The sequence below is a fragment of the Phocoena sinus genome, chromosome 21 (genome assembly GCF_008692025.1).
Source record: "Phocoena sinus isolate mPhoSin1 chromosome 21, mPhoSin1.pri, whole genome shotgun sequence".
NCBI lineage: Eukaryota > Metazoa > Chordata > Mammalia > Artiodactyla > Phocoenidae > Phocoena > Phocoena sinus.
The window spans coordinates 21,893,867-21,917,804 of record NC_045783.1 but is presented as its reverse complement, the minus strand read 5'-3'; the positions used below and the strand labels follow the sequence as shown (position 1 = coordinate 21,917,804).

The window sequence follows — 23,938 nt, the reverse complement described above, 5'->3', positions numbered from 1 at the left end:
ATCAAGACATTCCTCAGAAAACAGTTTTAAGAATACACTAGGGCTTCCCTGGTGGCGCAGTGGTTAAGAATCCGCCTGCTAATGCAGGGGACACGGGTTCGAGCCCTGGTCTGGGAAGATCCCACATGCTGCGGAGTAACTAAGCCCGTTCGCCACAACTACTGAGCTTGCGCTCTAGAGCCTGTGTGCCACAACTAATGAAGCCTGCGCACCTAGACCCCATGCTCCGCAACAAGAGAAGCCACTGCAATGAGAAGCCCACGCACCGCAATGAAGAGCAGACCTGGCTCACTGCAACTAAGGAAAGCCCATGCACAGCAACGAAGACCCAATGCAGTCAAAACTATAAATAAATAAAGAAAGAATACACTAAAACCACAAAGAATGGGTCATCAAAGCTCAAAAATGTATGCCGAGAGTTCTTAGCCTCTGCAAGCATAGAATATCTTTTTTTTAAAAAAGTCTCAAACTTCTAAATAATAGTGGTTGTAATGATAAAAAGCATAATGATGAGACAGGATGGCACACCTTTGCATAACGTTACCTGTTCAGCCTGCAGGTGCTGTTTCATCTCCTGCACTGACTTCAAGGCCCCAGGGAGGTCTGCAGTCATGGGTGACATTTAGCTCTTCTTTCTCATAGAACTTCAGAAGGAGTTCTACCTGGAAATTTTCCAGAGGGGGTATTGAAATTGAAGCCATAAGAATCTCTATAATGTACCTGTAGTTTAAGTTTCCAGTGTCCCTTTTTAAGATAAATAGTTGGAAAATATACCCTGAGAAAACTGCACAAGTGAACTTGACATTGTTTTAGACCCCATAACAACTGCATCTACAGGCTGGCACTAACTGTCATGGATGGTGAACTCTATTTTTTTTGTTTCTACATCTACAGTTCCTCAGTTTATTGATTTCTCATTCATCAGAAGATTTGTAAGCATAATGAAGCCTAAATGGAGCACACATGAATATGAATTTTGTGGTGTGTATAAATTAAGCCTCCCGCTGCAACATTTGGGGGAGATCTTTCTCCTAGGAATGAATGTTGCCACCCGACAGGTGTGTAATAAGATGCTATTTTCATCCTCCATCATCTAAGGTTTTGAATGTAACTGGAAACATTCTTGGAGGTGGGGGAGGGAGATGCCCTGAGTCATTGTGAAAACCATTATTCTGCATCATGCTCAGCTGGACGTGGGAATGAATTAAAACAAATGTTCAAGAATGTTCTATTTCCATATGAAGCTATTTCATCTGTTATCTTTTTCTCTTGCACTTAAATGTGACTAAAAGATCTTCCAAAATGAAATGCAGCCTTGTATGAAATCAAATTGATTTCTCTTATTTGTAATTTACCAGAGAATATTTGTCCTGAGTAGTATTAGGCAGCAAAGCTATTCTATTTATTTTAAAAAAAAAGAAAAAGGAAAAAAACATTTGGAGTTGATGTTAAAAAGAAAGCTATACAGTGTGTTCTACATTTGAAATTCCACAAACTGTTAATAAACAGGATTTTTCCTGTAAAGAGAGGCATGCATCCTTTTGCCTCATTTCACCAGGCTCAGTGTTCACTTTTGCCATCCCCAGCACCCCTTGTTCAGTCAAATGTGTATGAAGTCCAAATCCATCTAAGAAATGCCCTGCTCCAGCTAGGATCAAACAGAACGCTTCTGGAATGGAACATCAGCAGAGCTGCTCCCTTTGTTCACTTTCTTCCCTTCACGTTTTTTATTGTTAGCAGTGACTACATTTCAGAAACAAAGCCACCTGCTTTCAAACACAAATGAGGAAAGGCTGTGTCTGTGTGTTTGTACGTGTGTGTGCACGTGCTGGGATGGGGGGCACGGATGTGTGTGTGTGTTCCCTCACAGAAGGAGTTATTTATGTGTCTGACCTGTCTTCAGGCACTTATAAAATATTCAGCAGGCTAGAATGAACCTCTCCAGAGGGTGCTGAGCCCCAGATGGACATGTTAGGGAGTAAGGCTCAGGAGTAATGCTGAGAAGGCACTTGTGCTGAGATGCTCCTAGCCTGGCAGAGCCAGCATTCACCTGAGGGGCCAGGAGAGCCTCGACTCCTTATCTGTGAAAATCAGGGCACCTGACGTTGCCTTTGGGAGCCTTTGTTTTCTTATCTGTAAAATGAAAAGTCTGAACTATGTTGGGGGTCTCCATTCTTGGCTGCACAGCAGCCTCGCATGTTTTTCTTATTTTTAATAATGATGCAAGGGCCTTACCCCAGACCACTTGAATTAAACCTCCAGGGATGGAATCCAGAAACGAATATTTTTTTAAGCTCCCAGGTGCGTCTAGGTGCAGCCAGGGTGGTGAACTGCGGCTGGGTGACCGCCAAAATCTCTCCAGCGCAGGTTCTGCAGGACTTGCTCCTGTCAGATCAGGTGTCTGTTGGGTCAGCTCTCTGTCCTCAGCGGTCCACCCTGCCCAGCCGTGCTCCATCCCATGGAACGTTCCAGATGCATAAGGGCCAAAGCTCCAACAGGATCTGCGGAAACAGTCAACATCATTAACTGGACTACCCAATCTAAAGAGTGAGGATTTGGCGGGGTGGGGGGGGAGGGAAGGATTGTTTAAAGGGAATCGTAGTGGTTCCTAAGAAACCTGTGGGACAGCATCAAAGCTACTGGGAACTCTGCACAGTGAGCTCATTTCCCTGTTCACACCCACCTATGATGTCTCTTTGCAGCCCGGCGTGTGCTGCAAAGATAAACAAAATTAATCAATAGCAAGAGCTGCATTTTTGTTTTGTTTTGTTTTTAAAGTTGTTTTTTTTTGACATGGACCCATTTTGAAGTCTTTATTGAATTTGTTACAATATTGCTTCTGTTTTATGTTTTGATTTTTTGGCCACGGGGCATGTGGGATCTGAGCTCCCTGACCAGGGATCGAACCCGCACCCCCTGCATGTTTTTGATCTTGCAGTCAAGTCACATAGTTTCCTTTTCCAGGACAGTGCCACACTTCCCTCTGCCCTGTTCTCTTGTCTCTCTGAGCTTTTTCCCTTTTACTCCTGTTTAACCCAGCCATCCCCTTGCCCAGTCATCCACAGATCTGCTCCCCACCCTGCCTTGTGCCGCCCCCGCCAACCCTCTGCATGATTTTATTTATTTTTTGTCATTTCCCCTTCACCCTACTTTGTATGCTCTCACCCTCCTTTCCCACTTCTTCCCTTTCCCAACCAAGATCGCTGGGCCACCGATGGCTGTGAGGATGTGAAAATCTGAGCCACAGGCATGAATAATGAATTGGAAGAGGCAGACTGAAGCCAGTCGGAACTGAGACAGTATTTCCGAAATGCAGCCAAATGACTTAGCAAGAGGCAGGACAGAGTTACTGCAATCCCTGGAAGCCCCGGACACACTGGTAATTATGAAAATGCAATTTTGATAAAGTACAAATCTGCAATTGTCCTAAGGCTGACAGAAGTGTCATACCCTGCTCTAGGCTGAAACTGGGAGTTCTGGAAGGTGCAGGGACACTTGCCGGCCCCATTGCACTGAGGGACTAGTGCAGTCACTGGCGAGATGGCCTGCTTCCTCATTCCAAGAATAGCACCTCCACCCTGGGGTGGGGGCAGCTACACAAGGATGGCTAGAGGGTGTGGTACTGGAAGCTCCCACCCGGCAGCAAGGTCAGGGAAGTGGGCGATCTGGATCTTGAGGTTGCCGGAGGGGGAACAGGCAGGAGTCTGGATGCCAAGGAGAGTAGTCTGCTGCTCTTCTAACTCATCAGAAACCAGACTAAGTACCAGCCCTCAGATCTCAGGTGTCTGATCCTGCACTGTTCCCAGTTAGTCGGAAACCTCCTCCTTTGGACCTTCTTTTACAAGCAAGACTTGCAAGACTTGGTGATGGGTCTGTGGAGCCAGTGGTCCAATCTGGGGACCTATTGGAGCTGGTTGGTGAGTGAGGGTCTGCAGACAATCTTAACTAACATTCTGGCCACCCCTCGAGTTCTCTCCCATTTGCCCCAGACACGTCTTTGTGAAATATAAACCTGGCTATAGCGCCATCTGCCCAGAAACCTGTCAGCAGCTACTCATTGGCTTCAGAACTGAGGCTAAACTCCTGATAATAAGCTCCAAGGCCCTCTGTGACTTGGCCCAAACTTCCATCTCCGACTTCACGTCTCCACTCGGTGACTTGACCCGACAGTGCAGAGATGCCGAATGCTTTGTGCTCCGTGCCCTTTGCCGCTCCTTCCCTGCACACCTGTGATGCGGCTGTGTCCCCTGAATCTCTGTCTCCTTCATGAACACCCATTTGTCCTCCCAAGACCCAGCGTAGGAGCCCTGTTTGCTAGGAATTGCTCTGGAGCGCTCAGATTGGACAAACTCCCCTCCCCAGCTTGTGCTCCCACCTTACCTACTGTCTACTTAACGTGGAAAGGTCTTTGTGAGCCCAGAATGTGTTACCCGGCCCAAGCACGCTCGCTGCACGACAGGCCAATAAGTCGGGAGACAAGTTGTTGAGGCAAGGAGTAATGACTTTAACGGGAAAGCTAGCCGACTGAGAAAATAGCTGACTAGTGTCTCAAAAAAACATCTTCCCTCAGTCCAAATTCGGGTTTCTTTTACACAGAGAAAGGGGAGGGGGAGATGCTCACTGCGATGCCAACTAATGGCTGAGGAGGACTGCTAAGGCTCGCTCACTAACGGTTACTCGCTAAGGGTCCTTCCCTAATGGTAGCTCGCTAACGGTGAGTGGGACCGCTAACAGTGGCTCCTTGACACTTGCTCGCTAAGGGTCGCTTGCTTGGCTCGCTTGGGGGGAGGGGCCCCCTGCGAGGCCGACCAACGGCCGAACAGGACTGTTAAGGGTCACTCCCTAACAGTCAGTTGCTTGGGGGAGGGGCCCACTGTGAGGCCGATCAACGGCCGAGCAGGACTGTTAACGGTCACTCCCTAACGGTCAGTTGCTTGGGGGAGGGGCCCACTGCGAGGCCGACCAACGGCTGAGCAGGACTGTTAACGGTCACTCCCTAACGGTCAGTTGCTTGGGGGAGGGGCCCACTGCGAGGCCGACCAACGGCTGAGCAGGACTGTTAACAGTCACTCCCTAATGGTTGGTCCCTAAGGGTCTCTCACTAACGGTCAGTTGCTTGGGGGAGGGGCCCCCTGCGAGGCCAACCAACGGCCGAACAGGACTGTTAAGGGTCACTCCCTAACGGTCAGTTGCTTGGGGGAGGGGCCCACTGCGAGGCCGACCAACGGCTGAGCAGGACTGTTAACGGTCACTCCCTAACGGTTGGTCCCTAAGGGTCTCTCACTAACAGTCAGTTGCTTGGGGGAGGGGCCCCCTGCGAGGCCGACCAACGGCCGAACAGGACTGTTAAGGGTCACTCCCTAACGGTCAGTTGCTTGGGGGAGGGGCCCACTGTGAGGCCGACCAACGGCTGAGCGGGACTTCTACGGGTGGCTCGCTAACAGCCATGTGCCTGCCCCGCCCCTATTACAAATGGACACTCTGGGGGCAGAGACCCCCTCTCATTCACCCAGGAACGTTCCCTGCATCCAACACAATACCTGGAATAGAGTAGACATCCATTAATGATTGTGTAGAGAATCCTGGCTGGAACAGGACAGGAAGCTAGGATTACAGTACTCCCATCTTACGGGTATGGATGTTCCCACAGTCCCTGCCTTGGATAGAGGTCCAGGCCTCGGAGCAGTGCTCCCCTTCCCCGTCCCTCCCAGTGGAGAGCTCCCAGCGCCTGCTCATCTCCCTCCCCCATTCTGATGTGTTGTGATTGCGATCTCAGGGGTCCACTGCTCCCCAGTTCCCTGTCTCTTCTCAGTGTTGTGCAGCCTTGACGGGTAGAGGAGATGCACCCTGCTGACTCGGATATTGAACTAAATCTTTCAAGCCAAAATTTCGTTCACTTTCTCCGAATGAGGACAACGACTGAGTCACGAAGGAACAGGTAGAGTAGGTATAAGTCTCTGTCTGCAAATTCAAATGTGCTAAAAAGCAATCTTGAATTTTTCATAACTCGATTTAATTTTTATTTCAAGTTCCATTTTCTTCCTGAGATGGCGGGGTGAGTCTCCCCTCTGTTTTCCTGAGTGTGGCATCTGAGCACCAGGGGGTTAACGTGGTGTCGGGGTGAGGGCAGACCTGGTCTTCATCCTCAGTGTCGTCTATTCATCCTGGTTCCTGCTGGGAAGCACCATCTCATGTCACACACTGTCCGTGGTGGTCGCTGGGGCTGCCTCATTCCCGTACTCTCTACCACGCTTGGGGACCAAGAAATCATGTTGGGGTCATGATGGGGCCCGGAGAACTCTATAAGGCCACACCTGCCAAGTCACAGTATAGAGTCATTGTCACTTCCCCAGAACATTACAGAAACAGGACGTGGGCTCACTCTGTTCTCTTTTTGTTGGGTTGGTTTTAGGTTCCAGCATCCCTCACGCTTGACGTGGAACCAGGGCTCACGGCCTCCTTTCTTAGGGACCTCCCAGCATCTAAGCTCTCATAACTCCCCGATCCAATTCACTCTCCTTCCAGTCTGTGGCATCCTTTTCTAGCCAGTGTGTATGTGAGGGTGAAGGGAGGGCCCTTCCGACTACTCATCTGAGATTGATAGTCTGTTACCTCTGTCCTGTTTCCATTTCCTCAAAGCCTATTCTTCTGAAACTCAAAGGCCATGAGGAGACTTTTTCCTCTGATCTTTGCTTTCACATTGCTTCCCTATGACAGTGATCACCTACCACCATCTAGTTACTGAATGGAGAGCAGAGGTAGGGTCTAGAGGGATTGGAGGGGGAGGTATCATTAAGAATGTGCTAAGGTAGCATTTATAAGCAATCAGGCACTGTCCTAAGGTCTTCACATACGTTAGCTCATCAAATCACTGCCACCCAATGAGGCCGATACTGTTATTATTCCCATTTTGCAGACGAGGAAACTGAGATTAAGTAGTGACAAATTGGAGGAGCTGGGACTTGAACCCAGGCAACCTGGCTCCAGGGTCTGTGCCCTTAACCACTAAAATGACAGCTTCTCACTAACCAACAAACACCCTGCCACACACATTACTTTTGTTATAGATCTGTCTTCCTTGAAGATGTATAGGAAAAGAAAAGTTTAAAAATATTATGATGGAAACTTCTTCTACTCAAAGTGCTTATGCTGGGATTTAACAAATTTTGATCTTGATGAGAAATCTATCTGTCATCCATGTGAATGTCAAAAAAAGAAAAAAGCCTAGAAGTCCTTAAAAAACAGAATCTCCCACCACCACTGCCACCACCAACGCCACCAGCTCAATCTGCCTGGAAGCGTTTTATCAGGCCCTTCAGCAGCAGGGTAAGAGTTAGAGGACCAGACCTCTGAAAAGGTGCTGCCAGCTCTATATATCTCCCTCTGTGTGCCCTGGATGCTTCTATCTAATTCTAAGAACTAACATCCCTTTTGAATGAAAAGATGCCCAAGAAAAAGCATTTGTGTAGAACAATCATTCTTAACATTTTGGGGGGTCACAGACCTTTTTGCAATCTATGAAGTACATCCCCAGAAAAAACAAATGCTTGTATCCAAATGAACACATAATTTGGCATAAAATTTTAGGCAAATTACTGAGCCCTGTACTATGTGTGAACTCTTCCTGGAAGGGAAACTGCATTATGTGTTTCTGTACCTTCAACACCTAGCAGAGAATAAACTCATTGAGTTAGACCCATCCTGCCTCCACGCTGGCCCCGGGCATGCACACTGACTCTCTGTATCATGAGACACGGAAAATCTTCCCCTCCCCTTTATCCAGCCCAGATTCTCTGCAAATGCCTGTTGCCAACAAGGGCATTTGTTCTTTGTGCATGGATGCCTGTGTTTTTGCCTCCGAGAGACAAGCACTGACTGGGATCTGAGTAGAAGCGGCCACTCTGATTTTCAGGCAATTTGGGGGCTGCACATAAAACTCTACATCCTTGTGGGGGCCAGAGAGGAAAGGACCAAAGCTGTGGGCCTCTTTATAACCCCACAGAGGACTCCTTCTCACCCATTACTGAAGGGTAGCCAATCCCCTGACTGGTTTTTCCCTTTTCAGAAGGGAATCCAACACATCAAGTTTTAAAATACCTTCTCAAAGAAAACAATTTAATGTGTTTTCCTGCACCTCAAGAGTACTGGTGAAGTGCAATTAACTCTGCTTTTCAATTCTCGAATTAATCAGCAGAGAGGATGTTTGGGTCAAGGCCAAACGTTATTCTTTCTACGAAGGAAACACAGAGATGGTTCAGGATAAACTCTGTGAGCAACTCAGAGCCCTCTGTAAGAAATCATGGTACTCTGTGAGAGCACTTATATGATTATCACTTGTGGTTAGCTGGAGTCACGCCACCAATGGGATTATTAAGAATCAGTAGGGCAGGACTTCCCTGGTGGCGCAGTGGTTAAGAATCCGCCTGCCAATGCAGGGGACACGGGTTAGAGCCCTGGTCCGGAAAGATCCCACATGCCACAGAGCAACTAAGCCCGTGCGCCACAACTACTGAGCCTGTGCTCTAGAGCCCGTGAGCCACAACTACTGAGCCCATGTGCCACAACTACTGAAGCCCATGGGCCTAGAGCCTGAGCTCCACAACAAGAGAAGCCACTGCAATGAGAAGCCCACACACCACAAACGAAGAGCAGCCCCCCACTCACGGCAACTAGAGAAAGCCCGCGCGCAGCAAAGAAGACCCAACACAGCCAAAACTTAATTAGTTTTTTAAAAAAGAGAAAAATCTTTAACAACAACAACAAAAGAATCAGTAGGGCAAACACAGCAGAGACAGCTAAAAGCTACTGGGAAATAATAACAATACTTTCTTCATTCTCATTTTTCTTTTCCTTTCCTCCTGGGTTGGGGTGGCATGGTTTATGCTTCTCATTCCTTCTATCAACAGTCTCTACTTCTCTGATGGTTTTTTCTTGTGATCTATTCTTATTATCGAGTTTTATATCTTAACTGTGTTCATGGATTCCTATACCTTGAAAAGGGCCATCTTCCTTCCTTGCAAGTGATCCCTGGGACTTTGTGATTCCCTACCCCTCAGTAATTATTCTAGACATGTTCCTTGTTATGAGTACATTTATGATTATATAAACTACATACATGTATAAGTGTAGTAAAATACTTTCCATATATATAAAAAACACAAAAACAAATTGTAAAACAATAAGATGAAATAATTATAAATAGGGCTCTAATATTTTATCCTTTCTCCTAATGCACTGTCCACCCCTTTGAGATTTAAACACCCTGCTTTGAAACACAGGCCTAGTGTATCACCAAGCAGGTAAACATCAGAGCAAAGCCCTCTAAGGGCTAAAACTGGCAGTCACTGCCTCGGATTGTAACCTGTAATAGTCCCCTAACACCTGACATTCGTATAGGTGCGTTCATTCACAAACTGAATGTTTGTGTCCGCCCCCCCAATTTCATATGGTGAAGCCCTAACCCCCCAGAGTGGCTGTATTTGGAGTTGAGCCTCTAAGGAAGTAATTAAGGTTAAATGAGGTCGTAACTGTGGATCCCTAATCCAATTGGATTAGATAGGTTTGGTGCCCTTATAAGAAGAGACAGAAGAGAGCCCTCTCTCTCTCGCCCTCAATCTCCCTCTCTCTATCTCTCTCTTCCCCCAAGCCTGCACCTCAGAAAGACCATGTGAGCACACAGCAAGATGACATCCATCTGCAAGCCGGGAAGAGAGTTCTCACCAGGAACCAACCCTGCCAGACCTTGATCTGGGACTTCCAGCCTCCAGAACCACAAGAAAATAAATTTCTGTTGTTCAAGCCACCCGGTCTGTGGTATTTTGTTATGGCAACAAGAGCAGACAAATCCACTCTCGGAAAACTCACCAGATTATTCCTGTAACCCCAGCGCCATAAACACAGATAGATATAGTTATTCAACTTAAGGTTAATACTTTCTTCAAAGTTGGTCATACAATTAGTATCAGGTGAGAAACTTGGGCAGTGCCAGAAATGTTTGGAGGTAAGAGGAACTCACACAACATCCCCCTGACCTGGGTGAGCAGAAGAATGCAGTGCCAGTGCAGTCCTGCTGCTACAGCAGAGGTGAAAGCCCTCACTTTTCCATCAAAGGCACCAGCATCCCCACTGCACTGCACTGTAACTGCCCCCATTACCGTGATCTTAGTGTATGCCTCAGAGAGACAAGAATTGAAGTGTCTGTGGGAAGGAACTGAAGCTCAGCTCTTGAGAATTTTATGGGCTGCTGTTTCTTGACATAATTTTAGAGAGATAGCCTGATCTGCTCTTCCACTGAAAACAACAAAGATAGATGCTGCTTTTATTTAAAAAAATAAACCTCTTTATAAATGCACTCATGAATAAGGGAGAAAAGAAAATCAATGGAGGGTGAAAGTTAATTAAAAGGAGAAATATATATAGGTAACTAAGCACTGAATCCGGCTTTTGCTCTGGGGAAATCTTTTAAATCATGATTATTTTGAGCTTCTGTTTTTGACAACTGTGCAAACTGTGAGGCATAAGACAAATCCTCATGTGCAACAAAAGGGGGGAGTCTGAAAGGAAAACCAATGAGTAATCTAGGAACAGCAGACAAACCTAAGAACAGCAGACAAACCTAAGAACCCACAGAAGGGACCATTAAAAAGTGCTTGTGTCTCTCAACCTTGGAGGTGGGTTGAAGGGAAAAATCTCTCTCCTGAGAATTCATAACCATAATCTAGTTTTCATGGGAATATTCAGCCCAAATTCACACTACTTCAAATCTAGAACTGATTTTAAAATAGCCCCTAGTGGGTAGTGCCCTGCTGTACAAGGTAGAAGTAAATGCATATTTGAAGGAAATTACTTTCAACTAAGGCTTCAAAGACTGCTACAGATCAAGTTCCAAGGAACATGAGTCCATAGTCAGCACTACAACAAACACATAAACCTGAGTCATGAATGAGAGATTATAAAATCAATCAAGAAAATTCAAAAAGAATCCAAAGGAATGTCTAAAAACAAAAATATAGTGATTGAAAGTCAAAGCTCAATTTTCAGGCTACACAACAGGCACAGTTTAAGACTGATTCACTGAAATGGAAAATGGTTCAACAGAAATTACACTAATGCAGCAGAGAGAGAAAATGAAGTGCTGAAAATTAGAAAGATATTAAGAATCTTGTAGCATAGAGTGAGTTTCAGAATCCCAAAATCACAATCAGATTTTCAGAGGGATGTAATAAAGAGAATGGAGAAGAGGCAATATTCAAAATGAAAATGGCTACGAATTTTCTGTTACTGTCAAAAGATTCAAATTCTCATATTTGAAAGATGAATCTTTCAAAGAAGATTAAGTTTTTTAAGATCCACAACTATACACATCATAATCAAACTGTAGAAAAAACAATAAGAGGATCTTAAAAGCAGCCAGAAAAGAAGAATCATCTGCAAAGGGGTAACAATTATACTAGCAGCTGACTTCTTAGCAGCAATAATGAAAATCAGAAGATAGTGGAATAATATTTTCAATATGCTGAGAAAAAGATAACTCAAAAACTAAAATTTTATACCCACAAATCTATCATTCAAATATGACGATGAAATAAAGATATTTTATGGTAAATAAAAACTAATAGAGGTTCCAACTAACAGACCCTGGCTTTAAGAACTTCCAAATAAGCATTTCACATAGAAAGAAACTAATCCTAGACGAAAGGTCTGGGATGAAAGAAAGAATGGTGAGTAAAGAAATATGTAAAATTGTGGGTATACATAAACAAACTTTTAATGTGGAAAACAACAATAATAATATACTTTCAGAGTTAAACAAAAAAGATAAAACTAAAATGCAGCAATGGTATAGAAGTAAGGAGGAGGTGACTGGAGTTCAAGTGTTTATACATTGGATTGTTTGGGTGGGTGGTAAAGGTATTCATTAACTTTAGACTTTATATTCATATTAAAAATTTCCAAGGTAACCGTATATGCATGCAGTGCATATATTCCACAATCCTACTTCTAGAAATTTTTGAAACAGCAACAAACGGAAACTTTATAAATGACTATTATAGAGAATTAGTTAAAATAATTATGGATAATAGAATACTATGAATACAATTCAGATAATACAATACTCTGCAGCCATTTTAATTTTTATATATTTATTTATTTATTTATTTATTTATTTATTTATTTATTTATTGCTGTCCGTGGGCCTCTCACTGCTGTGGCCTCTCCCATTGCGGACCAGAGGCTCCGGACGCGCAGGCTCAGCGGCCATGGCCCACGGGCCCAGCCGCTCCGCGGCATGTGGGATTCTCCCAGACCGGGGCAAGAACCCGTGTCCCCTGTATCGGCAGGTGGACTCTCAACCACTGCGCCACCAGGGAAGCCTGCAGCCATTTTTAAAGTGCAATAACTGTATATGTATTTCTTGGAAATAATCTCCAAGGTAAAAGCAAAAATGGTGCATATCATGTGCTAATATTTATTGCTTTTTAAAAAGGAGGGATTAGAAAAGAATATGTACATACATTATGCTTATAATTTCATAGGATATCTCTAAAAGATATATAGGAAACTGACAATAGTAATTGCCTCTAGGTTAACTTTTTAATATTCTAGTGCATATGTACTCTTTTAATAACCTGTAAAATAAAAGCCAGAGCCAAAACATACAGAAATAAATACTCAGAGGAAGGCAGACACGCACACACACACACACACACACACAGATACAGCAAAGAATCCATGGCAAAAGGTACCATCTTTAAAAAGTATACCTTTGTGAAAGTAAAACAGCTTCAAAGAAGCACTCAGACCTTCCCTTCTCTCATATATAACGACAGAGCTCTAACCCTTGCATTTGTTACAGAGTCTTATACGAGCATTACTCCTCTCCTTTACACTCTGTTCAATCGTACATTCCTTGAAAGCCTGAATCAATATATTATCCCCTTTGTAGTTCTCACAAAATATATAGAATGGAGCTTTGTATATAACAGATGCTTAATAAATTAATTAACATTTGTGAGTTACTATGTACTGTATTTTTATGGATTTGAAGTTTTTACCCTACGAAACTTATCTGAGTCATAGTAATAAGTTTTCATAACGTGAAACTCAATGGTATATTATATGAGTTAAAATTTGGAAGTTTTAGTTCCACTACTTCCTTTCATCTTCTAGATTTCTTGTTAAATTTGACACAGTAAGAAAGACTTACTTCAGGTATTTAGGACAGCAAAAACCACAGAATTGTCTTACAAGCAACCATATTAACATGTTCTTAATGTCTTCATTCTGTGTGACCCAAAAGCCAGCATATGGAATGCATTCTGTGATCATGCTTGTATATGTCACATTCTTAAACCTTGCAATGAGGAGCTCTTGGGCTGAAGGCCAAATTTGAGAAGTGGACGGGGAAGTAGGGTCCTGGATGTGCAATGGTGGCCGGGCATTAATCCCAGACACCCTGGCCCAACACTCCTGGGAGTCTCCCGAATCCTACAGGTCAGTTGCAGCTGGAGATGCGGAACTGGGTCCTTGTGGTAGATGAAGTAAGTGGCTTTCTATATCCTGAAGTTTTCTGGACAAAATCACTTTCTTATGCATTCATTTGTATTCTAACTAGAAAGAAATCATCAGTGAAAATAAGCATGAGAAGGTCTTTTTCAGAGGTTTACACGGGAATAGTTATTTCTAACTTTTTAAATTTTTTGGCCACAGAAGTGTTTCTTCCCGTGTGTAAAGTAGATGAATGTGGAATGGGGATGGGGGCAGCCCAGACCCCAATTTCCAGCTCCTAAATCTATGGACGGTCGGCAGTGGTTCTGAAGCTTTTGCGTGTGTTTAAGAGTCACCTGGGAGTCCATAAGAAATGCAAGTTATTGGGTTTAACCCCTGAGGAGTCTGATCAGAAGATCTGGGTGGAGTCTGAGAGTCTTAACAAGCACCCCAGGGGATGTAGAGGATGTGTGTGACCCTGCCCTACCATCTCACAATCTGTCATCCTTTACAGTGATGCTCAGCAGAGTCCAGTGTGAAAATTACCTGGCAAGCCGGTCCCAAGCGAGGCTCCTTCTTTGACTTACTCGTATGGTGACAGAGGCCCAAGATTCTCAACTCGCTTTAGCTGATTTTTCCCATAATTTCCTAAGGCACTCAAACCTGAAGCAGCAACTAGATTTTTTCCGGTTGGTGGAAAGAATTCTAAGAACTTGTTTATTTTAAAACATCAGTAATGATAGATGCAGAGAATGAAATTCCATCTAACACTCATTTCCCAAATTATCTCAATAGAAGGAAGTGGAGCAACTTCTAGATCATGTGGAACTGGTAAGGACACCAGCTGAAACCCTAAAAATAGCTGCACCATGTTCCAAGCCCAATCAGGGAATTGCTTCCCGACAAATGACTTCAGTGGATTCCCATGAATGCACAGCTGCCGGGGGGATGCAAGACTGCCACACGGGGCTGAAACAAAGGGTCTTAGATTTTAGAAACACTGATCACTCGTGAACCTTCATTGGACCAGCTATTTTCTTGTCTAAGAAATTGGACATTGGTGAAACCCGTACGTCCAGAATAGGGGAGTTGTGCTGAGCAGGAAATATATTGCTCTTTCTGTTTGGGGTGTGGTAACACATCACACCTGGGTGCCCATATGTGTCTGGGCACCTGGGTGCCCATCCTGCCTCTCAGATTAGACAGCAGAGAAACTACAGAGTAGGAGCCAGCATATGTGTCTTCCTTTTTTTTTTTTATTTGCGGTACGCAGGCCTCTCACTCTCGTGGCCTCTCCCGCTGCGGAGCACAGGCTCCGGATGCGCAGGCTCAGCGGCCATGGCTCACGGGCCTAGCCGGTCCGCGGCACGTGGGATCCTCCCGGACCGGGGCACGAACCTGTGTCCCCTGCATCGGCAGGCGGACTCTCAACCACTGCGCCACCAGGGAAGCCCCTAATCTAATTTTTTAAGTGAGTATACTAGAACTTTAATATTAAAATGAGCATTAACCTTCAAAACAGTCGCCCTAAGAAGACTATACCTCTATTTCATTGCAGAGGCCATTTCTTAAAATATTTCTGGAGTCCTATTTTGTGAATTTCTTTTAAAATCAAGTTAGAAGCCACACAAGAAAAAAGTCTTCTTACAACGTTTTTTAACCTTTCATACATCTTTTTGACATGTGAAAAAAAATTTTTAAGCCCGTCAGCTATCCTCTGTCCTAAACCCCACCACACTTATCATGCCATCCCAGAAAGTTTAAACTTAAGTTGAAATGTTTTTTACTGTTTATTTAATGAAATCAAGGATTTTCTTTTTCAATCTGCCATCTCAGAATGCATTTTCAAAATAACCAACACATACACCATCCCCAGAATTTTTACTTACCCACTCAGAATCACTGTATTACATTTTAGTAAAAGCTTGTTTTTAACCAAAAAACAAACAGTTTCATACTCAGTTTGATTATTCCCTTTACTCAACAGCCTGCCTCTGAATGAGGCCTTTTTCAAAACAAATCCATTTTGAATAGGGAGAGTTCACCATCATAAAATAAGAGATGTCATAGACTTTGAGAACAGTTTCAGATGGATTCTTAATAGATTTTATATTGATACCTGGAAAAGGAAAATATCTGTTTGTGTGCTCAAAATCTAACTGGTTAAGAAAATTAATCTTAGTCATTATCTACTTGTTACAGTTTTTAAACATAGGGATTATGCTCATCACACAGGTCACTATAGATTAGAAACTACCCTGTGCAGAGAGCAAAGTCTGATCCCCAGTTTATTAGTCATACAGGGTGTTAATCTAGGGCCTCGAAAGACAAGTAGTGAGAGAGACATTTGTATTTGTATAACATAAATTCATAAGGAAGAGCTAAATGTTATTATAGAATCACGTGAGTGTGTGTGAGTGTGTGTGTGTCTGAGTGTGTCTGAGTGTGTGAGTGTGTGTGTGTGCGCGCGCGCGTGTTTTCGGAGGTGTGGGGGTAAGTCAGAAAAACACGTATATTCAAACTTACTTAAAAGACATTTTTGAAAGTTGACCACTTCTATATACATGATGAAAAGAATCTGACTGATGAAAAAGAGTTTGTAAACCACCCCTGCCATTAATGTGGCTTAGCTCTTTGTTTTTACTTACTAAAACTCTGTATCCTGTCAAAACCATGTTTCAATGTTTGAAGTCTGAATAGGCTTGGATAGTGATGGGACATAACTTTTTAGTGAAAGGGAAGTCATAAATGTGATATCCACATAAGGAAGAGAAATCGACCCCTTCTGTCTTGTCCCAAGAAAACCTAATGCTGATGGTGATGGTGGTGGTGGTCGTCTTACTGGTGGTAGGGTAGTGGTGATGATTATGCTGTTGGTTTTGCTGCTGGTGGTGGAATTATTGTTAGTGGGCGTGATCCTTCTAATTTTTATCATGCCTTTTCCCCAGCTGGTTCCACTGAAGCGAACAATGTGGTTTCCTGAAGTTTAATATTATCTCATAAGCAAAAACACAGATAATGAGTTGCTTATGTTTTGAAAGAGTAAAACAAAATAAGCAAAAGTGAGAGACCACCTATTTTATCAGAATTAATATTTTTAGTCCATAGTGAACCTGGGACCAGAGACTTAATTTCCAGACGTAGCACTTCAGCCACTCACTGTGACGTTCAGTGGTGTATTTATGCTTTGTTTTTCTCTCGTAAAGATTACAAAAATGTTCATTTTGAAGTGCCACTGTGGGTTTCTCATGAAATACATTTTTTATGAGCACCAGGATTAATAAGAATGTTCCAGAAGTTAAACAGATAAAACAGTAGACAACATGGTATTACGGAATTAAAATCTGAGGAATTCGGTTCAAATACCAGCTTTTACACTCTTAGGCTGTGTGGAGTTAGACAAGTTAATCTCTCTGAGTCTCTATAAACCATTTTTACTCATAACAGTTGTGATATCCAAGTATGGGTTTTCCACACCAAGCAATTCTCCAAGTCTCTGGATACCAACTGTGCCCTACAATTTAACTCAGTTATGATACTAGCTTCTCAGAGTTAGCATCAGATCCCACAAGCTGAGGGTTCAGTCCCACAAAACTTCAGACACCAAGTGTAAGTTCTGGACCTCCCATACTTCTGACCCACTGGCTGTAAATCGGGGATTCCCACCATCCTCTCCTCGGGTTTGGTAATTTGCTAGATCAGCTCACAGAACTCAGGAAGAAGCTTTACTTATTATTACCAGCTTCTTGTAAAGGATACAACTTAGAACAGTCAGTGGATGAGATGCACAGGACAAGGTATGTGGGCATACCACCCTCCCGGCACCTCAGTCAGTTTACCAACCAGGAACTCTTTAAATCACCCCTAACCCCCGCCCCCAAGCAGTTTAGGGCTTGTTATGGAGGTTTCATTACATAGGCATGATTGATTAAATCACGGCCATTGGTGATTACCTCAGTCTCCAGCTCCTCCCCTCCACCGGGAACTCGGGGTGGGGATGAAAGTTCCGATCATTGTGGTCTTTCCAGTGACCAGCCCCCATCCTGAGGCTCTTTAGAGGACCCTAGCCACCAGTCATCTCATTAGCATAAGAATGACATTCTTATCACTCCAGAGATCCCAAAAGCTTAGAAGCCCTTGAGTCAGGAATTGAGGACTACAACAAATATGATAACAAAATATGCTCTTTATCACCCCTATTGCTCAGGAAATTACAAGGATTGTAGGATCTCTGTGCCAGGAACCGAGGACAAAGACCAAATATATATTTCTTATTATATCACATTATCACAGCCTCAGTTTCTTCATCTGTGAAATAGGATTATAATCAATACATCACATGGTAGTTAAGAGGATTCAATCTGTCACTTGTTAGCAAAGGCTTGGGACTGAAGGAGTGTGCCTTTGATGGCAATTACCTTATTTTTTCCTGTTCAACAACGATACCCACTCCCTTTGTGCCAGTCTCTGAGCGGGGTACTCCAAGGGATGCTGGAAAAAAAAAACAAGCAGACAGGTCACAGTCTACCAGGAACCTCAGCAGAGCTGTGTGGGCCCCTTAAGGGGATAATTTTTCTCCAGAGTAGAAACTTAGTTTGCAGAGCGGCTGGGCATTTTTTGTTTAAGTGTGTCAAGTAGCAAAGTGTCTGGAATGTCAATGATTAGCTTACTTCCACTCACAGTTTAGAGACCCACTTCATGTATCTGTTTAGAGATCGAGCATGTGATACCAAAAAAGGAAACTGAACATTGTTTTCCTGTGTGCTGAATCTAGAAAGCTAGTGGGAGCTCATGTCTGCCCAGTCTTTAAAAATGAGTTGTTACTTACACATAAATAAATAAATAAATAAATAAGTAAAATAAAATAAAATGGAAAGAAACCTACACAGCTACGCTGGCAAGAAAGTGTTATTCCAATGAGATCAAATATTTTTGAAGTGCTTTGTGAATGGCACAGTACTCTACAAATGTTTGGCAAGCTTCCACATTTTATTACCTTTGTTATGTTAGCGTGGGTTATAATCGAAGGTTTTAGGATTGTAAAGAACATAAGTCCTCCACTTGTGCTAAGGATGTTTGAGAGAGAAGAGTGAACTTGTGTGCACAAGAAAGCACATACGTCAGAGTTACGGGAAGAAGAGAAAGAGGGCAATGTGACTCCCATGTGCTGCTGTTAGCTTAAGATATTTGAAATATTGTTCTATTTTTAAATAACTGCTTTTTCAAATTAGCCACTGAATTTGTTTCTGATGTGCAGTAGCATTCCTTTCATGGGATAAAATTCATAGAAACATGCTTAGGAGCTGAAGAAAATTAAGTGGGACTTCTGTGTCCTTCACATTTCCAAACTGTGACCTTGAACTGAAATTAGGTTCCCATCTTTGCCCTCCCAAGACATTACTGCATGAGCCCCTCCTGATTTAGTTACTCAGATGTAGCCCCCACTCCCCAACACCCACATACACCCTCAACCCATGCCTCCCAGCTAATCTGAGGTTTCTCAAGGTGCCATCACATATGTTCTCAGGGGTAAGTTTTGGGGGGTTGCTTTTTTCCTGCTTCTTGGCCTGCAGCCTTCTGCTGCTGCTTCTTATATAAGAATGCAACTCTACTGGGCCATGCATCTCTGTCCTCATAGCATCCTTTTCTCCAGCCTCCAAGAGGGGGTCTGATTCTCCTTAACCCCCTGCAATACATCTGTACATAGTACATCTGAGATCAGGTTTTTCATAAAACTTTACAGAAGACTTGGTCATAAGCTCGGTGAAATTCACAACTGCTTCTAGAGTTGGATACTGTCAGGATTTCAGGCTCAGACCCAACCTCTGCACCCCGGTCTAGGTTCCATGGGCCTCCCCTGGCACCGTCCCCACCTCCACAGTTCAGAGTCCAAGCCCAACTCAGTTCCCAGAAAAAAGAGAAGAATCTTCTCAGTCTGGTCCAAACCGAGCCTCTTCTTCCTCTGGGATAAGAGATCATTATTTCTTCCCTTTGGGTGAAATCCCACCCTTGTCTTAAGCAGGTAGAGTCTGACCCTCAGAGCTCGGGCATGGCGATCATGGGAGTCCTGAGAACCCTCCCAATGTCAGGCACATTTCACCTGAAATCACCACTCGTGGGGGCCGTGACAACAGTCCAGGCTGCATGACCCAGCCCAGCCACTCCTTTTCTCAGCCCTTCCTCCAGCCTGAAGTGAACAGAAGTTCAGGTAAGCTTGTCCTTCCTGACTAAGCTGGTTCTTCCTCCCAGTCATTCAAAACCAAGTGTTTGGATGACAAAGTATGCTTAGCTTCCGTGAACAAAAATAATATTCTGGAAAGTTTGGGGGAAACCTTTTTCTATCTCTTCAGAGGTGGAGTTCTGTTATTATACCTAATCAACATTGCTAAGCGCCAAAGGACATCTCAACCTGAAGCATCTGCTTCTAGATTCCTTCTCTGGGTTCCAAGTTTCCCATTGCACAACAGGTGGCTGTTTGATCTATAACTAACATGCAGAAAAGTCCCGCCCAGCAGTCCCTCCTACCACAGGGGAGGCTCCACCCCCAGGGATGCTTGCAATCTCTCAGTGGGGCAGCACATCAAAAGATACAGTCCAGCAAGAGGTAAGAGATATGGGAACATATGTATAACTGATTCACTTTGTTATAAAGCAGAAACTAACACACCATTGTAAAGCAATTATACTCCAATAAAGATGTTTAAAAAATAGTAGCTTAAACAAACAAACAAAAGATACAGTCCAGTGCCTTACTACATAAATGTTACGATTTTAAGTATATTTTTCTTAAACTTTTCAGCTCAATCATACAACTGCAGAGCATCACTCCTACCAAGTCCTCAATCTGTCATGGCAGCATTAGAAATAAATATTCCCCACTGGGGACAACCTTATACCATCATGTGGTGGATGATCGTCCTGGGAGTTAGGTAAAATGAAGTTGGAAAGATTTACAAAGCATGAAAGTCCTTCAGGACGACAATTTATTTGTTAGTGTGCTAATTCCAGCCAGTCCTATCCCTCACCCCCACCCAACAATAACAGCAACACACAACCATTGCCTTTCCTTCCTTTATTGGCATAATTTTGCACATGCTGTTTGGATAATGTGGTTGGTGCAACAAATAAAGCCCCCCCAAAAACAATATAGCAGATCGCTTGTGAGTGCAGAGCAACTTAATTGTTGCTTTCAGCAAACCCAGACTGACAAAGGGGATTCTAATTTAAGTTGCGCTGATGGCATTTGTTCTAGACAAAAGCTAGTATTGACTTCAGTAGTTATTATTCTCCCCTGCGGTTTAAATTACTTTCTTCCTAGGAGCAAAAGAGCAACAAGAAAAAAAATTCTAACTTTATGTAAATGCAGTTCTCCAAATAGATCGTGTTTTGCAGATTCTGGAACCGCTAAGAGAAATGTGGTTACACAAATCTAAGGAATCCTAGAATTTTAGAGATACGGACATAAATATCACAAGGCAGTTTCCGTAGTCCGTGCTTCCTAGACTGGGGTGCCTGGGCCTTGATTATGCAGGGACACATCAGGGCTGTTCCGAGGAGACTACAAGATAAAGCCCCACCGAATGACATTGTTATAGGGCCTGACACAAGGTAGGCCATAGTTTATCAGTTTTGCTAGATGTTAGGTAATTTAAAACATTATTTTAATACTAAAGCATGAACCTCAACGTATGCAAATTCAAAAAAATCATCTGGAGATTGGGGATCCCAGAGATGGAATGCAGAATGTGAGGAAACAAGTTAACTATACTGTAAATGTGTAAAACAACCCATCAAGGGGTTTCGGGCTTGGGGGAAATTGGTGTTGACCCTAGTAACTTTGTAAGTAAGTGAAGTCTGTAAGACCAAAGGCAAAAGAAACTGAAAGCAAGCTTTGTGCTTGAGTTGATAAAGTTGTTTCTCACAGGGGTACAGATGAACAATTCAGATTTACTATACCTGCATGCTGGAAATTGACAATTAAGTAAATGAATGACCAACAGTGGAGTCAGATTTCTCATTGTTGGTATGAGAGTTTACAGATAAGCAAAGGGAGAAGGCTAGAATGATCCATATGTTAATAGATCCACATTGGAAACACTGTATGTTAAGCTGAATAGAGGTATAGATGTGTCTGTATGGCTACATATACAAATATTTGGTTACATATACAAATATTTATAGACATGCATATAAATACAAGTTAATATACACACATGAATTTCCTTTCTCTGTCAGCTGAGAGGACCTAGAAGCAACGACACCAAGAATACCTAGATCTCAAACCTTGGTTCCTTATAGCATCCTCCAGTAAAAGGACCTAGGACTCCTTGGAGACATGGTTGATTCTGGGACTGGGGCAGGAAACACCAAAGATGAGTCTGAAGTCTCTTCTTGTGCCAGGAGGTTTTTTAAAAAGTGATAAAAAAGAAAACCCCATAATGATAGACATATGTCAAAGGGACACAGAAGCCAACTAAAAGAGCTCCTAATGGCCAAAATTGGAACAATTTGAGCAAGAAAATAAATAAAGTAGAATTGGATTACAACCAAAAGTAAAAATAAATACCCATAATGTGTATATAAATAAATGATTGAATAAATAAATAAACGGAGAAGAGACAAATTGGCTGTGCAGAAACATTCCAAATAATTTCTGTACTCTGCCCTCCCAGAGGCGGAAGATAACTGTCCACTTCTTAAGTGTGGGTTGTGCCTAGTGACTTCCTTCCAAAGAGGACAGTCTGGAACCAGAAGGAAAAGAGTTAACTCTGCAGTGGAGAAAACTGACAGATACTACTACCTCAGCCAGGAGCCCAAGGTCAACATCAACACTGAGAGGTCACACTGGTAGTATGTTCTCTTGATTTGATGTATTGAGAGGTGCCCTTCATCTGCGGTCTTCCTTCCAAAAACCTGTAATCTAATCATGAGAAAAACATCCCAACTAAGGGACATTCTACAAAATACCTAACCACTAGTCCTCCAAACTGTCAAGTTCATCAAAGACAAGGCAAGTCTGAGTAACTGTTACAGCCAAGGGGAACCCAAGAAAATTTGACAGCAAAAGGAAAGGTGGTACCCAGGACAGGATCCTGGAACAGAAAAAGAATATTAGGCTAAAACTAAGGAAATCTGAGTAAACTATGGCTTTAGTTAATAGGAATGTGTCAATACTGGTTCATTAATTGTAACAAATGTAACTTACTAATGTAAGATGCTAATAATAGGGGAAACTGGGTACAGAGTGTATGGGAACTCTCTGTACTCTTGTTGTGATTTTTCTATAAATGTAAAACTGTTCTAGGGGACTTCCCTGGTGGTCCAGCGGTTAAGAATCCACCTTCCAAGTTAGGGGATGTGGGTTCGATCCCTGGTCAGGGAACTGAGATCCCACATGCCACAGGGCAACTAAGCCCGTGCGCTCTGGAGCCAGCACACCACAACTAGAGAGAAGCCCACGCACTGCAACTAAGACCTGATGCAGCCAAATAAATAAATAAATATTAAAAAATAAAAATAAATAAGTAAAACTATTCTAAGATAAAAAAAAGTATATTTTAAAGAAAAGCTGGGTAGGTCATGGGTGAAACGCCAAGTATGATGAATCTTTAAAGAAACAGGTTGAAAGCAGGCTAAGGACTAACCTAGAATGCTGAGTGTCCTTTGATCCTTCTCTGCTTTAGGGGACTTTGGTGGTGAGATTTAGGGACTTTGGTGGTGAGATTTATGCTTTATGGAACACTACCTTAAACTTTGGACTTTACCTAAGATAACTCCAAGGAAACTTCAAGGATTTACAATCTTCTGGTTGTTTAAGGAGTGGAACAAAGAAGAAGACTGGGAGTTCTCCAATGATTAACCAACATATTTACATTATCCAGGTTTTAAAAAAATAACTTTACAAAGAATTAAATCAACCACTTAACAGTAAGACTTACTAAAATATTTTGGTTCAATACATAAAGACAATAAGTAAAGCTGCTTTCTTTTAGCAATTCCTTTTTATTCCTTTGGAAGTTTATATTGTGATTTTAAATTCCTTTGGAAGTTTATAGTGACTGTACATATTTATGCAAATAATCCCCCTGACTTCATTTCAGCAATTTCCCTCTTTTTGCCTTTTACACTTTCCAAAGCTAATATCCCAGGTAATTCTTAAGGTTGAAAAATCTCATCTGTTTAGCTTATACTTAAGACTTGAAAGCCTTTAGAATGTATTGCACTTATTTTTTTTTTTTTTTTTCCCAGTACGCGGGCCTCCCACTGCTGTGGCCTCTCCCGTTGCGGAGCACAGGCTCCGGACACGCAGGCTCGGCGGCCATGGCTCACGAGCCCAGCCACTCTGCAGCATGTGGGATCTTCCCGGACCGGGGCACGAACCCATGTCCCCTGCATCGGCAGGCGGACTCTCAACCACTGCGCCACCAGGGAAGCCCGCACTTATTTTTCA

At 43.1% G+C, this 23,938-nt stretch overlaps 1 protein-coding gene across 1 annotated transcript in view; it reads right to left on the bottom strand.

The window, feature by feature from the left end:
• Positions 1 to 524: 524 nt before the first annotated feature.
• The window catches only part of LOC116746697, a 46,817-nt gene continuing 23,403 nt past the window's right edge, over positions 525 to 23,938 (bottom strand). Inside the window, exons 3-5 of the mRNA XM_032618292.1 lie at positions 17,907 to 17,979; positions 2,236 to 2,501; positions 525 to 662 (exon numbers count right to left, since the gene is read on the bottom strand). Coding sequence (XP_032474183.1) covers positions 637 to 662; positions 2,236 to 2,501; positions 17,907 to 17,979 — 365 coding nt within the window. The 3' untranslated portion in view covers positions 525 to 636. The remainder of the gene's footprint in view (positions 663 to 2,235; positions 2,502 to 17,906; positions 17,980 to 23,938) is intronic.